Raw genomic sequence first — 17708 nt, 5'->3', positions numbered from 1 at the left:
TGGACCCCCCTCACACCATACACGAAAAAATAATTTAAAGATGGGTTAAACACCTAAACGTAAGAACAAAACCTATAAAACTCGTTGAAGGAAGTGTAGGTGAAAATCTCCGTGACCTTGGAATTGATAGGACACCAAAAGTACAAGCAAAGCAAAGGGGAAAAAAAATAGATAAATCAGACCTCAAATTAAGAATCTGTGTGTGTCCAAGGACAGTATCAAGATAATGAAAAAACAGGGGTGCCTGGGTGGCTCAGTCGGTTAAGCGTCCGACTTCGGCTCAGGTCATGATCTTGCGGTCTGTGAGTTCGAGCCCTGCGTCGGGCTCTGTGCTGACCGCTCAGAGCCTGGAGCCTGTTTCAGGTTCTGTGTCTCCCTCTCTCTCTGACCCTCCCTGTTCATGCTCTGTCTCTCTCTGTTTCAAAAATAAATAAATGTTAAAAAAAAAAAAAAGATAATGAAAAAACAGGGACTCCTGGGTAGCTCGGTCAGTTCAGTGTCCAACTCTTGATTTTGGCTCAGGCCATGATCTGGAGGTTCATAGGTTCGAGCCCTGTGCTGTCAGTGCAGAGCCTGCTTTGGAATTCTCTCTCTCTCTCTCTCTCTCTCTCTCTCTGCCCCTCCCCCGCTCATGGGCGCACTCTCTGTCTCTCAAACTAAATAAATAAACTAAAAAAAAAAAAAAAAAGAAAGAAAGAAAATGAAAAGACAACCCACAGAATGGAAGAAACTATTTACAATTTGTATATCTGAGAAGAAACTGGTTTCCAGAATACATAAAAGAATTAAGTTTGAGCCCCACATTGGGTGTAGAGAGTACTTAAAAATAAAATCTTAAAAAAAAAAAAAAGCATTAAAGGGGTGCCTGGGTGGCTCAGTTGGTTAAGCGTCCAACTTTGGCTCAGGTCATGACCTCACTGTTCGTGGGTTCGAGCCCCGCTTTGGGCTCTGTGCTGACAGCTCAGAGCCTGGAGCCTGCTTGGGATTTTGTGTCTCCCTCTCTCTCTGCCCCTCCTCTGCTCACGCTCTGTGTCTCTTCTCTCTCTCAAAAATAAATAAATGTTAAAAAAAAAAAAAACCATAAACAACGGGCAAAGGATCAGAATAGACATTTTTCCAAAGAAGATATACAAATGGCTGGGGAGCACAGGAAAAGATGTTCGACATCACTATTTGTTAGGGAGAGATGTCAATCAGTCATGAGATACCAGTCTGTACTCACTAGGAAGCCTTAAAAAAAAAAGGCAGAAAATAAAAATGTTGGTGAAGACGTGGAGATACTGGGCCACTTAACACATCACTGGTGGGAGGGGGAAATAGCACAGACACTGTGGAAAGCAGTCCGATAGTGTCTCAAAAAATGAAACGGAGTTACCACATGGCCTAGGGATTCCATTCCTGGGTATAGATCCCAAAGGATTGGAAACGTGTTCACACAGACACACCCATGTTTACAGCCGCCCTATTCACAAGAGCCAGAAAGTGGAAAGAATCCAGATGTACCTCAACGGGTAAGGAGGTAAACAAAATGGAGTTTATCTATACAGTGGAATATTAGTCAGCCATAAACAGGAACAGAGTACTGGTATGTGTTACAACATGGATGAACCTTAAGAACACCATGCCAAGTGAAAGAAGCCAGGGACAAAAGGTCATGTATTGTATAATTCCATTTTTATTTATATATTTAGTTAGTTAGTTTATTCATTTTGAGAGAGAGTGAGCAGGGGAGGGGCAGAAAGAGAGGGAGACAGAGAATCCCATGTAGGCTCCGCGTTGTCAGCGCACAGCCCGGGGGTGGGGCTCGGACTCTTACGGTGAGATCATGACCGGAGCTGAAATCAAGAGGCGGACACTCAACTGGCTGAGCCACCCAGGCGCCCCTCTATAATCCCACTGATATGAAGTGTCGAGCATACGTAACTTCGTAGAGACAGAATTTGGGTTACTGGTTGCCTAAAGCCAGGGGTAGTGAGAAATGAGGAGTGACAGCCATTGGGTGTCTTTTGGGGGTGACAAAAATGTCCTAGAATTAGGTACCGGTGATGGCTGCACAACTGTGAGTATACCCAAAACCAGTAAATTGTATATTTTAAAGGGGAAATTTTGTGCTAAGGAAATTATACGTCAATTAAAAACAAAAGGAGGGGCACCTCGGCGGCTCGGTCAGTTAAGTGTCCGATTTTGGCTCAGGTCATGATCTCACAGCCTGTGGGTTCGAGCCCCGCCTCGGCCTCTGTGCTGACAGCTCAGAGCCTGGAGCCCGCTTCAGATTCTGTGTCTCCCTCTCTCTCTGCCCCTCCCTCGCTCACGATCTGTCTCGCTCTGACTTTCGAAAACAGATGAACGTTAACAAAAATTAACATCGAAAGAGAATAGCCCAGACCCTTTGTCGGAGGGACGGGGCAGGTCGCTGAGAATCAGATTCTTGTGCCGAGGAAGACACAAACAGTGAATGGGTGGAGCCAGATTTAGTACCCAGGCGTGTGTGCTTTGTGAGCTCTGTGCTCGCAGCTTCTAGCCCTGCGCCGTCCAATAGGAAACCCGCTAACTCTCGTGGGTATTGCACACTTGAACTGTGGCTAGTCCAGGGGCGCCTGGGTGGCTCAGTCACTTAAGCATCCGACTTCGGCTCAGGTCATAATCTTGGGGTTCACGGGTTCAAGCCCTGCGCCGGGCTCTGTCCTCACAGCGCAGAGCCTGGAGCTTGCTTCCGATTCTGTGTCTCCCTCTCTCTCTGCCCCTCCCCTGCTCACGCTCTGTCTCTCTCTCTAAAATAAACATTAAAAAAATTTTTTTTAATAACAAAAAAAAAAGGAATGTGGCTAGTTTGAATTAAGATGTCCTATGAGTGTACAATACACGCTAGGTTTTGAAGGCTGTAAGATGAAAAGAATATAAAGTACCTTAATTTATGTTCATGATATAATGAAATCATTCTGCTCAAGACATATCGGGTTAAGTGTATGATCAATTTTGCCAGTGTCTTTTACTTTCTAAACTGTGACCACTAAAAAATTGAAAATGATGTTTGTGGCTCGCATTTATATTTCTATTGAACAGTGCTACCCTGTGGGACCCTGGGGCAGCAAAGGAGAGGGTGGCATCAATTCATTCACTAAGTAAAATTTCACTGAGCACCCTTGGCTGAACTAGCTTTAAGCTGATCACCGGGGGCACTGCTTAAGCTGGAGAGGGGGTATCACCTTCACTTTAAAAAAAATGTTGGGGCGCCTGGGCGGTTCAGTTGGTTAAGTGTCCGACTTGGACTCAGGTCATGATTTCACAGTCTGTGGGTCTATGGGTTTGAGCCCCGCGTCGGGCTCTGTGCTGACAGGTCAGAGCCTGGAGCCGGCTTCGGATTCTGGGTCTCCCTCTCTCTCTGCCTCTCCCCAGCATGTGCTCTCTCTAATAATAAATAAATAAACTCAAAAATATATATAAATAAACATTAAAAAAAATTATTCTTTTTAAGTAGGCTCCACGCCCAGCCTGGAGTTTGAACTCATGACGCTGAGATCAAGAGTCAATACTCTGCGGACTGAGCCAGCCAGGTGCCTCTCACCTGCACTTTTAATCCTAAAGGGAAGGGAGGAAGGCATGTGTGGTATCCCTTCCCTCTAGGCAGAGAGTTTGATGCGTTCCTCACTAGATCCAGATGTGCCTGAAGGTCTGTGACTAATGAAAAAATCTGCAAGGCATGGCGATTAAAAATGGCAGAAAAGGGTGGGCATCTTGTGTATTTTGACGAACTTTACCATTTAAGCTGAACCCCAAGAAGCAGTACCTTCAAAAGCTTAGTCATCTAATCCAAGATATATATTTGATGTTTCAGCCAGACCTGAGGATGGGCTGGAGGGGTAGGCGTTGAAGGAGAACCAAAAATTGTAATGCAAACTCCAGAAGAGTAGAAACGTCAAATTCATCCTCCTTGGCGCCTGGACAGGTGCCAGGCACACAGTAGGCGCTTCTCGAATACCTGACTGAGGTAAGATGTACAGTTACATGAATTAAAGAGTGAATTTTCCAGAAAAGAGGCCGTTGGCTTTCCTCAGAATCCAAGGAGACTCGCAGGCCCCCAAGGAGTTAAAAACCACTTAATACAGACAGGGACATGCAATTTATTTGAAATCAATGTCAAGAATTGGTTGTTCTTATTCTGGGGAATGGCCAGACTTCGGCGTCTGGAATGATCTACGTGCTTAAAAATACCACTCGCCACCATTTTCTCCAGGTAATTTTCCATCCCTGCCCCCACAGTCAAGGGGGGAAAAAGTAATTCTGAAATCCTACCTCGCTATTTAAAAAAAAAAAAAGAAAGAAAGAAAGAAAGGAAGAAAGAAAGAAATGAAGCAGTAAAATAGCGAATATCCAGGCACAAGGAGAGCCTCGAAGAAGAAAGGGACCCACGCGGGCCTCGGGCGCCGCCGGGACCCAGCCCCCCAAACTTTGCCAAGTTGCGGGCGCCGAGCGCGGCCGGAGGCGCGGGGCGCGGCCGCGGGCGGAGCCGCCCCCTGACGCCGGGCCGCGGCGCGCCGGGCCGCCCCCTCCCGGCCCGGGCCGGCCCCGCTGGCTCCGCTCAAAGTTTGCGGCCGCCCCTGCGCCCGCCCGCCCGATGTATGGGTGATATACTGCAGCGGGTGTCAGGGTGAGGGACGGCCATATTTGCCGGTGCGGCCCGAGCCGTCAACAACAAAAAGTGCGCGGGAGCTCGGCGGGCGCACGGACGGGCGCTCGGACGCCGGGCCCGCCTCGCCGCCGCCCGGCCTCGCCGCCGCCGCCGCCGCCGCCGCCGCCCTCGCGGCCTGGCCCCGCGGCGCCCCGGCGCGCCCCGCCGCTCGGGGGGATGTCTTACAAACCGAACTTGGCCGCGCACATGCCCGCCGCCTCCTCAACGCCGGTGAGTGAGTGCGCCCCGCGGGCCCGCGCGCGCCGCGCCCCAAGTGCCGCCAAGTTGGGGGCCGGCGCGCCCGGCCCCGGCCCCGGCTCCCGGGGGCCCGCGGTGGCCGGGGGCGCCGGGCACCGGGTCCCGCCCGGGTGCAGCGCGGCCGCCGCGCCATGATTCCGGCGCCCGAGCCGCCAAAGTTCGCGGGGGGCGCCCCGCGCCGCGGCAGGGGAATCGGCCGGGTCGGGGCCGGGGGCGCGGGGCGGCCGCCGCGGTCCCCCCCACTCCGGCCGGCCGAGGGATCGCGGGGGAGCGCGGCGGGCGAGGGCGGGGGAGGCTTTTCTCTGCTCCTTTTTCCTCCGGCTTTTGGGGCGGCTCGGCGAGGGCCCCTGCCGGCGGGAGTCGGGAGCGGCCGGGCCACGCCGGGAGCGGGGCGCGGGGCGCGGGGCGCGGGGCGCGGGGCCCGGGGCCCGGGCCGCCCTTGCGGAGCGGGGGCGCGGGCCCGGGCTGGGGGTCCGGGGGCCCGGGCTGCAGGGGTGCACGAGGGCAAGGCCCAGCCACGCGTGGGCCGGGCGGGGGCGACCCGCGTGCCAGGTGCAGGCGCCCCTTAGGGCGCGGGGCCGCTGGGGTCACCGGCGGTGCAGGGGACTCGATCGTCAGGGGGCGGAGGGGGGCTCGGCCGGGCGCGCCGGAGCAGGGGTACCCGGAACGCGGCACGCCGGAGGTCCTCTCAGGCGTGCGCCGAGTGACAGAAGTTGGGAGACTGGGGGTTCCCGAGTGCCTGCGGGCGGTGGGTGGGAGCGGCGTTTCAGCGCAGACCCCGCATCTCGGAGCCCCCAAGTCTGGGCTTGGAAGGCCCCTTCTGCGGAAGCCAGGGAATGGGCTGGGGGCGTCCTCTCTCTTCCTCGGGGGCTGGACCTGGGTGATCCCAGGAAACTCCTCCAGAAGTTGTCAGGAGCTTTAGGCTGTGCCCAGGGGCTTGCCCCAGGGATCAAGGGAGACCCGGGGTGGGAGGGAAGAAAATTGTGAGTTAGGGTGTGACCGGCTTTTTCCCCGGTGCCTGGGTCTTTCTCCTTTAGACGCTTGGTTGGAAATAGACTTCCAAAAAAGCAGGCGCGCTGGAGGGGGGAGGGGGCAGAGGCCTTGTGGGGGAGGGGATTGGCCTTGCTGGTCAGAAATGCCACGTTGGCAGTTGGCTGCAAGTTTTGGGCCTTGTCTCCAAACGATGACTCCATCACTCCAAAAATCTGAAGAGGAACCCAGAAAAGCCATATATATATGTATATGTATTTTAACTTACGGGACACTGATTGGGGGGTTGGAAAGGGTTAAGATTTCAGGGTTCGGTTGGGGGCATAGTTGAATTGATTACGTTTGGTTACTGAGTCCCAAGAGCAAACAGCCACTATTTTCTCAAATGTTCTCACCACCGTTGGGGTCTGCAGACCTTACAAAGACAGGCTTTGTGGCCCAGGTAGGATTTTTCCCGGACTCCCGCGTCTGTCTCTGGGGTGCCTGGACACGCTGGAAAACTCAGGCCTGCCCTAGTATAGTTGAGGCAGGTGCCTTAAACGGGGACTTTTGGGGGTTGGGGTCAAGTGACAGGGGCACCCACTCAGGACCCCTGAAGCCCTGTTCTGGGCTGGCCGGCACCTGTGCACAGGTTTTCTTCTATGGTGAATTCCAGGAGGACTGCTGAGGTCCCCAGATAATCTGGTGTTTTCGTGGCGGGCTGCGCCCTTCCCCATGGACCCTTTAGAAAGCCCCAATCTCCCCCTGCCATTTGCATCCAAGATGGACTCTCCGCCGCCGCTCCTCCGGCTTCCTTGTCATCATCCCTCACGCCCTCCAGCCCTGCCTCCTCGCGGGTTGCCAAGCCGCGGCCTGGCCGGTGGTGGCAGTGGCGGAGTTAGACAAAGCCCCCGCCTCCCCGCCGGAGAGCACATCCCCCCCCCTCCCCAGGCGCCCCAAGTGGCGGGAAGGCCGCCAGCTCCCCAGGCCCAGGCTGCTCTTTGTCTGGCGTGGGGGCGGGGAGCTGCGCCTGGCCCCAGGAGCTGCTGGCCTCTGCCAGTCCCTCCCTCGGCTCCGGGCCCTCCCTGGTCCCCGCACACTGCGCGCATTGTCTGTGATGCTCAGAGACAGCCGTGCTCACGCCCAGTCTGGTTTTCTCCCTGGCCTCCTGCAGCCCGATGCACCGGCCCTCCCTGCCTCTGCAGGAGTCGAACTCAGGGCCCTTCTGCCAACTCTCTCCAGGACCACAGAAGCCCCCCCCCCTCCCCCCCCACCGCCCCCGCCTTCAACACCGAGTAAGGGACTGGCATTGGCCCAGAATCGGGGTCATGTACCGCGTCACCTGACGATGGGAGAGGCAAGCCCAGAGCAGTTGTCCGACCTTCCCACCCCCCAGCCCCAACTGGGCGATTTCTCCTCCTTCTCCCTTAGCCCCCCGAGACTTAACCCTAGCCCCGTGGAAGAGTGGGATCTAGAGCCTTTAGACATTCTATTGGGAACCATTGCCTCAGACAGATGGAGAAACTGAGGCCCAGAGAGCGAAGGCCCTAGTCCAAGGTCACGCAGCCAGGAGTGGCACAGCCAGACCGGTTCCTGGTCCGGGCCCTTGTCAGCAGGAGAGAGGATGGGCCAGGGAGGGAGACAGGAGCAACAAGAGGTGAGGGCAAAGGGTGGTGCAGAGGGTGCACACCTGAGTCCCCTCACCTCCTGCCAGGGAATGGAATCTTCTAGACACTTGAGGTGCTGTGTGGTGATACATAACCCCGTGGGCCCTGGCATTTAGCACTCTGGCCTTCCAGAGAGGGGCGATGTCTTGTAGTAGTCAGGACTGGAACCCGGGTCCGGGGCTGCAAAGACCACACTCACTGCCCACGTCAGAGGGTTCAGGAAGTTGGGGTTTGGCTGACGTGGTGAGGGTGCTTGGGGGGGGCACCCACCCGGTCCCATTTCCTGTGCTCTGGCCCCTGCACATCGCGGTTGCCTTGGATGGAGGTCACGGACGTGCTGGTGGTGCACCCCCGTCCTGAGCGCTGCATGCCTGTAGCACAGGTGTATTATCATCCCCACTCCAGAGGCATGGCGACTGAGGCTAGGGGTGGCCCAGTGATGTGCCCACTTAGCAGCTTAGAGGTGGCAGAATCCGTATTTCCCGACTGGGCATCCCACATTTGAGCCTAAACCTGGGTCCCGGGGTGTGAGGAGGTGGTGAAATCCAGGGCAGGCCTGAGAGCGAGAAAGACATCTTGGGTCCAGAGCTGTCCCCGGCTCCTAGAGGGAGGGACGGGTGTCAGGGGGCTAGCCTCCTCCGTGCCGTGTGGCTCAAGGGAACACCTCCCCTCTCTGGACCATTTGTCTCTCTACCCTGAGGGGCTCCAGGGCCCCCCTCGGGCCCCTTCCACTCCATCAGCCTGCGCCCCTGAGCTTCCTTCCTCCCCTTCCCTCCCCTGCTCACACCAGATGAGCAGCTGGTCGGTTTGGCCAGCCTGGCACCAGCTGTCCATCCCCGGGGCCAAGTCTGCGTAGTCCGCCGTGTGCGCGAGAGACCGTTCGGCTCTGGGGGCGGCAGGCAGAGGGGGAGCTGCTCCTCGACTGGGCGTGGAGGCAGGCGGGCGGCTGCCGAGGAGGGCTAGGTAAATTCTCCATGGTTACCGCTGTTTGTAATTCTGCAGGACATCCTCTACCCGCTAATGGCCACTTGGACGCCATTATGGGTCTGCATGCTGCCAGTTACTGAGCCGGAGCCGGAAAATTCCCTGCTGATGACTCCCCACCCCCCATCCAGGAGACTCCATTCTTAGCTGGGTCCTGTCCCCACGTGGTCCCTCACAGATGAGGGACGGTGTCTCCGAGTGTTGCAGTCCATAAGTGGGGCCCTCTCCCTCCCCTCTTTGGATGTGAGCCATCCGGGGCGTAGAATCAGACTGTCAAGAGTCCTGTCCCCACTTTGGGGAGGGAGCCACGGGGGCTCAGCGAGAGCGAGAGGCTTCTGAGGACACACAGAGAGGCTGTGATAAACTCCGGATTCCTGACTCGGTGTCCGTCGAACCCGGCCCCAGCCAGGGTTGCGTCTCAGATCCTCTAAACCCTCCCTCTGTCTTCCTTACCATGCGTCCAGCGGAGATTTGGGCACGCGGGAAGCTTTAGCCCGATGTGGACCAGCCTCAGGAGCAGGTGCGCTCTTGCGGCAGTGATGTGGCTCTAGGTCATCGACCTCTGGGGAGCAGGACCCAGGGAAAAGGGACTAGCGAGGATTAGGCTGAGAACGGCAGCGGGTTTCATCTTGGCCACCGAGCCTGACTGCACGGATGGGAGGTTGTTCTGCGGTCGATGAGCGACGTCTGCCCTGGTGGCGAGTACGAGGAGCAGTGAGCTGTTAGCTGCCTTCCGCCATTCGTCTGGGCTGTGTTGGCCATCGCCAAACCAGAGGACGGGAGCGGGGTCTCTGGCCCGTCCTACGAAGACAAAAGACCACTGTTGGTGGCCTGGGTCCTGGGGGGGGGGGGGACTGTTGCAAGACCCAGAGTCTTTGCTTTGGGTACGACTCCACGATTCCCGAACTCTCCTCTCCTCCCCCCACAGCTGGGAGCGTGCACCCGCCCTCCACCAGTATGGCGACGTCCTCGCAGTACCGCCAGCTGCTGAGCGACTACGGGCCACCGTCTTTAGGCTACACTCAGGTATGGCAGTGGGGGGACGCCTGGCAGGAGGGCTTCTGGCCTGGCCACTGAGTGGCCTCAGGGCCTGGCCACTGAGGGGACATGCTTCCCACCGTCCAGGGCGGGGGAGCTGGTGGGACAGATGAAGGAGTAAAAATGATGTAAGGGAGCAGTCGTCTGAGCTTCCTGGCTGGGTGCGTCAGCGGAGGAGCGGCGGGGTGGGGCGGTACACGGGGCACCGAGAGATGGGGGGCGGCGGGGCGGTTCATGGGGGCACCGAGAGATGGGGGATGGGGGAGCCCAAGGAAAGGCTGGAAGCCCTGAGCGCCGCTGTTCCATTGGTGCCACCACCCATGTGTATCCCTGGGCGGGGGGTCTCTGATCCTGGTTCTTGGGGAAGTAAGTAAGCCTGACCTGGGCTCTGGATCCGAGCCTGGACAGAGGAGAGGAGACCCTGTGGCCCCTCACTCCCCACAAGGTCACGGCCCCAGCAAAGATAGAGGACAGGGCCGATATCCTCCTGGAGCCCAATGCACTTCAGCGGGGGCTGGTGGCCCCTGAGCCAGGCCATTTGGGTTTCCACCTGATTCTGCCACTTCCAAGACTGACCCCTGCTTGGTGACCTCGTGGAGATGCGGTTCCTCGCCATTGAGTGGGGTCGATGCTGGCACTGGCCTCACTGCCTGTTGTTGCTCGTGGAGGGACCTGGCCAGGCCGTGGCCGCGGTAGGGTTCTCTGCCGGAACGTGTCTGCGTTCTGAGGTCGCCGTGGAGGCCGCCCCTGGGACGGGCTGGTGGCCGGTCATGCCCCACCAGGCCGTGCTGTCCCAGGAGCAGAAGCGGGTGTGGCGCCACCGTGGGAAGAAGTGGTGGCAGCGTGTCGAGGGCGCTGAGGAGCTGGGCAAGGACAGGAGGAAGGCCCTGGAGGCCAGGAGGCAGAGGCAGCAGAGGAGGAGGGAGGAGCAGGCGAGGGCCTTGTGGCGGCGGGGGGAGGGGAGGGGAGACTCGCGGGGACCCCCTCCTCACTCCTTGCGGTGCTTGCTGGGGCGGTGGGTGGGATCTGGAGAAAAGGGTTTTGTGGGGTGGGCCCTGACGGGGGTGGGGGGGGGTGGCAGAGGATAGGTGAACTGAAACACATTCTGGATTCTGTCCAAATGGTCTTTGGTAGTTATGTGTAGCCCTGCTGACCCCGAGGTGTGGCCCCCGTCTCACGCACTTGCTCTGGACTGTCATCCCCCAGGATGTTCTGGCGCGTCCACCTGGGTCCCGGGAAATTCCCGGTAGACCCTTTCTTGCCGAGAAAACCAGTTCTCCTTTTCCTCATTTGAGATGATAAAAGTTTTCTGGAGGCCGCTAGTGGTTTCCTCGAGTGTAGGAGGACAGCAGAGAGGCCCGGCAGTCTGGTCTGTGGTCGTCCCTCAGGCTGGACCCTCTGGGTCGGCCTCTCCCTGCCCTGCTCTCGCTGCGGCTGGCCTGTGGTGGGGTCCTGACTGTGGCCTTGGTGTCAGGTTAGGGTTCGGTCCAGCTAAACTTCTCCTTCTCATTCCAGGGAACTGGGAACAGCCAGGTGCCCCAAAGCAAATATGCTGAGCTGCTGGCCATCATCGAGGAGCTGGGGAAAGAGATCAGACCCACCTATGCGGGGAGTAAGAGCGCCATGGAGAGACTAAAACGAGGTAAGTCGTGGGTCCCCGACTCCCTGGACCTCCCTGCTGGGTGCTAACTGCTGTGAAAGATTTTCTGGGAGGAGAGTCCCCTACGCCCCAGGGGCTCCCTGGGCTCCCAGTTTGTTAATCTGATATGTTGTCAGCAGGCAGGGGCAGTTGGGGGGGCGGGTGTGTGGGATGTAGACCATCCTTGGGATCTGATGGGAAGGCCTGGTGCGCCTCGGGGGAGGGTCCTCGTGCTTTAAACAAGGAATCTTTTTTTTTTTTTTTTTAATTTTGGTTTTTTTTTTTGAATGTTTATTTATTTTTGAGAGACAGAGGGTGAGTGGGGGAGGAACAGAGAGAGAGGGAGACACAGAATCCGAAGCAGGCTCCAGGCTCTGAGCTGTCAGCACAGAGCCCGAGCGGGGCTCGAACTCCCGAACCGTGAGATCATGACCTGAGCCGAAGTCGGTCGCTCAACCCACTGAGCCACCCAGGCGCCCCAAATTAAAAAAAGTTTTTAAAAGTGGCTCAGTTGGTTAAGCGTCTGGTCATGATCTCACGGTTTGGGAGTTCAAGCTCTGCATCGGGCTCTCTGCTCAGAGCCCACTTTGGGTCCTCTGTTCCCCTCTCTCTCTGCCCCTCTGCTCTACTCCCCTCTCTCTCAAAAACAAACAAACATTTAAAAAACAAAAAAAAGAATCACTTAATAGACTGAGTCACCCAGGTCCTCCCACCCCCAGCTTTTTCAATCTGTGTAAATCCCATTTAAATGTAAAGTATGTTCCAAGTATGCTGTTATTAATACTAGTGAAGGCATCAAATTTTGTTACTGACTCTCTCCCTAAAACAGCTATACAGGTATCCTTAACATAACTGCCCCTGTGTTTCCATGTTGGTTACTTGTTTGTACAGGATAATTGCTTACACAGGTTCAGGAGTGTCTGGATTTAAGTTACATGTCTCTGAGTTTCAAAGCAGGTTGAGAACTGCTAGATGACGTTAGAGACTTCTTGTTAGAAAATCTGTACATAATACTAATCCCAGGCACCCCTAAACAAGGAATCTTTATAGCCCAGATCCTGCAGCTTTGTCTAATGTTGGCTGACACCGGTCTCCCTCCTCTGGGGGGGCTGGTGACCAGGAGTCATGAGGTCCCGGGTCCTGTGCTGCCCTCTGCTGTCAGATCTTTGGAGCAGAGCCCAGTGGGGCGCATGGGTCCGTCCTGGTCTGGGCAGACGAGAGCGACAACACTGCGAAATTCTTCTGTGACTGAAGAGGGAGGGAGGGAGGGAGGGCGGGAGCATGAGGTCACAGAAAACAAGTGACTCCCGTGAAGATGTGACCGCCCGAGCAGGTGAGATAGGTTGTCCCCTCGCTACGTGAGTCGGGCGGAGGGGAGAAGAGGATTTCTGTTTTAGAAGGTGGCAGTTCAGAGCAGCAGTGGCCTAGGTGCGGATTTAATTTCAGAAGGGATGTGGGGTTTCTGAAGAAGGTTGGAGAGGCAAGTTCGGAGAGAAATGAGAGGAACGTTCTGTGGTTATAAGTGTGGGGCATGAGAAGGGGCTGCCGTGGGGGATGTGACTCGGCAGCGATGGGCACGGCCGGCTGAGGACGGGCGCCTGCCCACAGCAGTGGGCTTCACCGCCCTTGATGAAGCCTTTGTGGAGGGACCGGCCGACTGGGTGGTGAACGGGCACCGGCGTGCGGAAGGGGAGCTGGCAGTAAGAGGCTGGACCTGGAGAGGACTTGGGGAGTGGTGGGATTGACCTGACCTAAGCTGGGGGTGAGGTGGGCATCGCTCTGCGTCTGGGCTGCTGTTTGGAGTTAGGAGAAGCAAAACAATCCTGGCACCCGGCGTGCTGGTTCCCTGAGTGGAAATCCCTGGGAAGATGCTGGACGCCAGAGTCGAACAGGCGATCTGCAGTCACCCAAAAAACCTGTTGGTTCAAGTCAACATACAGATAAGCCTGGTGACCCCTCCAGGGCATGTCTTGCGTGAGCACCTGTGAGCACCATTGGCTAGCCAAGTTTATGTCATAACGAGGTTGAAGAAGGGTCATAAAAGGTGCAAGGGAGTCAGGAGCACTGGTGATCGGTCAGCAAACTGTAGCCAATAGGCCAAGAATGGTTTTTAGTTTCTAATGGTGAAAAATGATTTTGTGACACATGAAAAGTATCTGAAATTCACACTTCGGCGTCCATAAATAAAGGTTTATTGGAATATGGCCACACCCATTGCTTGTATAATGGCTGCTTTCTCTATCGATACAGTGGCAGAGTTGAGTAGTTGTGACAGAGACCGTGTGGCCTGCAAAGTCGGGAGATATTTACCGTCTGGCCCTTTCCAGAGAAGGTCTTCTGAAGCTCAGAGATAAGATTTGTGACACGTGGGACGCCTACGTGACTTGGGGGACGTCATTCACAGCGCCCTCCGGCAGTCGTCTCTCAGGAGGAATAGATTCTTGGCGTCTATTAAAATGAGATCAGTATCTCACGGAGTTCAGTAAAGGCTAAACCGAACAAACCCCAACAACCAAATCATAACCACCAGAGCAGAGAGAGAAGAGATGCACAGGGGCGTAATAGGGCAGAAGATGCGCACTAGGCACCCCGGCGGGCGGACGTCACGGTGGACCAAGGTTGAACGAAAATGAGCAGTCTTGCGTTCTAACTGTGCAGGCTGGACATTGGACAAGTCCCTTCTAGAGTTTAGAATGTGAAGAAGCCAGAGAAAAATAAGGATTTGAAGTCACAGACTCTCCAAAGTGGGTCAGGTTTAGTGAAAGCGGGGGACACGTTTACTCCAGTCATCTGACGGTGTGACATGAAGAGAGCTTGCTGGTTGCCCCCTTGTGTGCAGGAAGGGATTGTCAGGGAGCCAGGAAGAGGAGTTTGGCCAGGAGAGAAGGCCTTCCAGGAGGGGATGGGATGCTAGCGCCTTTCCAAACCGCGGGAATCCTGGGGTGGCTTGGATGCAGGGCCCCAGTTCCCTTCCAGGGTGAGGGTGTTTCAGCTGGGTTGTGAAGGGCCCTCTCTTCTGGAATGGGTCCTGCCGCATGACTCTCAGCCTCTGCTTCTCTCCCAGGCATCATTCATGCCAGAGGACTGGTTCGAGAGTGCTTGGCTGAAACGGAGCGGAACGCCAGATCCTAGCTGCCTGTTTGCGTGGAAGGTTTTCCGTCTTCTTCCAAGAAGAGAAGTTATAGCTCAACTCCCACGTTCAGATGAAACTCTTGTTTTCAAAATGGTAACAGTTCGGTTTCTCCTTCCCGTGTCCCTGCCATGGTTCATGAGGCTCTAAGATTGAGAAATATTTTGCCGTTGATTAGGATTTACATTTTAAATAGTTAGGAATTACCCAGGTTTTTTTTTTCTTTTTTTTTTAAGCATTGATTTAGAAGATGCACGGAAAAGATACCTATCTCACAGCAAAGATACCAGTGTCTCCCTTTTATCTTCCCTTTTGAATACCGTTATGTTACCCAGATTGTTCTTCGTTCCTTTTCATAAGCTAATACAACAACTCCAGGGTTTTGTTTCTAGTGCATACGTTTGCCACATGGTGTGGATTCTGCTTAATGTAACTTCTTTTGTGCTTAAGCATTTGCCTGCATGACTATTAGTGCTTTGAGGTCAAATTTAAAAATGCACAAGTTATAAATACAGAAGAAAGAGCAACCTACCAAACCTAACAAGAACCCCCGAAAATATTCCTACTAAGACTGTGTGTGGATTTCAGTTCTGCCTTTCGTGTAAGTTGATCCAAACATCTGGAAGAAAATGATTAAAACTGTTTGCATCTTTGTATGTATTTATTACTTGATGTAATAAAGCTTATTTTCATTAACAATTTGTGTGAAGGTGTGGGTTCCTTGAATTCTTAAGTGCTATCTTAAAAAACATCTCAGTGAGAGTGGCAGATACCTGTCACGGTGTGACGATGCTGTTAACACCACGGGCCGAGGAAGGAATGTGTTTGCTTAAGTCAGAAGGTAGGGGTCAAAAGTAGCATCACAGCGCGTCTTCACTGCAGCTGAGTTAAACGCGTGCCGGGGATGAGCACAAGACATCAGTGGAACCGGTGTTACTGACTCTGCCACTGCCTCGCTCTCGATGAGGCCATTCTCTGATTGATCCTGTGAGCGTTTCCGGGGTGCTAAATAAAGGAATCTGTTTTTCAGGGGCACCTGGGTGGCTCAGTCGGTTGAGCGTCCAACTTCAGCTCAGGTCATGATCTCTTTGAATTTGAGCCCCACGTCGGGCTCTGTGCTGATGGCTCAGAGCCTGGAGCCTGCTTCGGATTCTGTGTCTCCCTGTCTCTCTGCCCCTCCCTTGTTCACGCCCTGTCTCTCTCAAAAAAATAAAACCTTAAAAAAAAAGAAAAGGAATCTGGTTTTCATATAATGCAGCCGCTAAACGCAAGCTAGCTCGCTCTGGCGCTCGCCGAAGAATGGCCTGCTCTGTGCTGGGGAAAACCAGGTCGCGCCGGATGTGTTGAGAATCTGGTGGTCTCCAGCAGTGCCTTCCGAAGGATTTTTGTGGTAATTTTTACTACGTTCCGTAGGCACTAATCCCGTGTAATGAAGATTCACTGGGGTGAGGGGGAGACAGACAAATGAGGGACGGGGGCAGTTTTGCAGGCATAAGGCAAGGTCCCAGCCATGTCCGTTCTAAAGGTCGCCAAGAACAGGTTCTAGCAAGCGGGCTTATCTACCTCTCTTTCGTGCACGTGACGGCAAGTCCCGGAAGGTACGAGAAAGGAGACAGACTGAAGCCTCTGTCTCTCCTGTCTACGGCTCCCCATTTCCCTTCCCACCATTACCGGCTTGTCGTGTGCCATTGCAGGTACCTGGCCGCCTTCTGAACGGGGAAGGGCCCTGGATGCCGCTTGAACTTCCAAACCAGGTCACTCCAAGGTGAGAAGAGCCCCACCTGGCTGCCTTAAAGGTAAATTTATTTGGATCCGTGCACTGGGCGTGCCGTCTGTGCCTGCGGAACGGGCTGGTTTTGACTGCAGACCGCGACATGGGCCTTCTCGCCTCATGGCTTCTTCCCCCTACTTGTGTTATGCGTGAACTCCAGATGTGTTCTGACAAGCCAAGCTACTACTCATGCCTAAAAACCCCAAACAGTTGTAGGGTCAAATGCAGCTTGAGTGATCGGTGTTGCACAAATTCGCAAACAAATCAGGTTCTGGGCCTTCATCTCGTAAATCAACTTATAAGTCAACTCCTAGGGAATGTCGGGTATATATATATTTTTTTCTTTTTAAGTAAGCTCTAAACCCCACGTGGGGCTCGAACTCACAACCCTCAAGCATTGCGTGCTCTACTGACTGAGCCAGCCAGGTGCCCCCATTGTGTGTATTTTGACATCAGAGAGGATATTTGGCAACATACAGTCTATTAAGTTAATGGGGTAAATGGGCAAGTAACTTACTGACGTGTACATCTTTCTCCACGTGGTTTTCTCTCATTCTCTTAGCCTGACGTTAAGCTAAGGGATGTCAAGTATCACCTAGCCATGACCTCCCAGTGGATGAACGGTGGCACTAAATGCCATTAATGTTTGGCTCAATTCCACAGTTCCCCCCTGCCCCCAAAATGGACCTTATTAATGTTTTCTTTTTTGATAATAAAACAAGATACACAAATGTGTAGCTTAAAAAGATATGGTGACATCCTTCTAACTACCGCCAGCCATCCGACACCCCTCTGAGTGTCACCTCGTGGCGACCCCCTTCCTCCCCACAAAAAGTAGCTGCTGTCCTTTTATAGTAATGACTTCTGTGTGTCTCTTTATAGTTTTATTCTCAAAATGTGCATCTCTAGGGCGCCTGGGTGGCTCAGCCAGTTGAGCGTCTGACTTTGGCTTAGGTCATGATCTCGCATTTCAAGAATTTGAGCCCCGTGTTGGGCGCCTCGTTGACAGCAAAAAGCCTACTTGGGATTCTCTCTCTTCCCCTCCCCTACTTGCACACGTGCCCTCTCTCTAAATAAATGAATACACTTTTATTTTTTAATAATAGTATTTTTTAAAGTTTATTTACTTTGAAAGAGAGTGGGGGGGAGGGGCAGAGAGAGAGGGAGAGAGAGAGTCCCAAGCAGGCTCTGCACTGTCAGCACAGAACCTGACGTGGGGCTCAAACCCACGAACTGTGAGATCATGACCTGAGCTGAAACCAAGAGTCAGATGCTCAATCGACTTAGCCACTCAGGTACCCCAAATGAATAACCTTTTTTTTTTTAATATTTGTTTATTTTTGAGAGAGAGAGAGAGTCAGAGCGTGAGTGGGGTAGGAGCAGAGAGAGAGGGAGACACAGAATCCGAAGCAGCTCCAGGCTCCGAGCTGTCAGTACAGAGCCTGACGCAGGGCTCAAATCCACAAACCGCGAGATCACGACCTGAGCTGAAGTTGGATGCTTAACCAACCGAGTCACCCAAGCGCCCCTACACTTAAAAAAAACACACACAAAAAAACACATTTAGGGGCATCTAGGTGGCT

The 17708-nt window shown here is 54.4% G+C and overlaps 1 protein-coding gene across 4 annotated transcripts; it reads left to right on the top strand.

The window, feature by feature from the left end:
• The first annotated feature begins 4805 nt into the window (after window positions 1–4805).
• On the top strand, window positions 4806–15053 carry CDK2AP1 (cyclin dependent kinase 2 associated protein 1). Of its 4 annotated transcripts, XM_030336877.1 has the most exons (5): window positions 4821–4900; window positions 8566–9067; window positions 9476–9573; window positions 11101–11227; window positions 14289–15053. In XM_030336877.1, the coding sequence occupies exons 3-5, from the start codon at window positions 9505–9507 to the stop codon at window positions 14354–14356; spliced, it is 264 nt and encodes an 87-aa protein (XP_030192737.1). In that variant the 5' UTR covers window positions 4821–4900; window positions 8566–9067; window positions 9476–9504; the 3' UTR covers window positions 14357–15053. The 4 variants fall into 4 exon arrangements, with proteins under 4 accessions (XP_030192736.1, XP_030192737.1, XP_030192739.1 ...); XM_030336876.1 differs by lacking the exon at window positions 8566–9067 and having other exon boundaries at window positions 4806–4900; XM_030336879.1 differs by lacking the exons at window positions 4821–4900; window positions 8566–9067 and adding an exon at window positions 8508–8526.
• The last annotated feature ends 2655 nt before the right edge of the window (window positions 15054–17708 follow it).

Source organism: Lynx canadensis, chromosome D3, assembly GCF_007474595.2.
Source record: "Lynx canadensis isolate LIC74 chromosome D3, mLynCan4.pri.v2, whole genome shotgun sequence".
NCBI classification, from domain to species: Eukaryota; Metazoa; Chordata; class Mammalia; order Carnivora; family Felidae; genus Lynx; species Lynx canadensis.
The sequence above is the reverse complement of the archived record's forward strand: the minus strand, read 5'-3'. Positions and strand labels throughout refer to the sequence as shown.

Coding starts and splice junctions, on each gene's coding strand:
- CDK2AP1 (XM_030336876.1), top strand. CDS start 9,505: ATGGCGACGTCCTCGCAGTACCGCCAGCTGCTGAGCGACTACGGGCCA. Junction 9,574..11,100: donor CGTCTTTAGGCTACACTCAG/GTATGGCAGTGG, acceptor TTCTCATTCCAG/GGAACTGGGAACAGCCAGGT. Junction 11,228..14,288: donor CATGGAGAGACTAAAACGAG/GTAAGTCGTGGG, acceptor CTTCTCTCCCAG/GCATCATTCATGCCAGAGGA.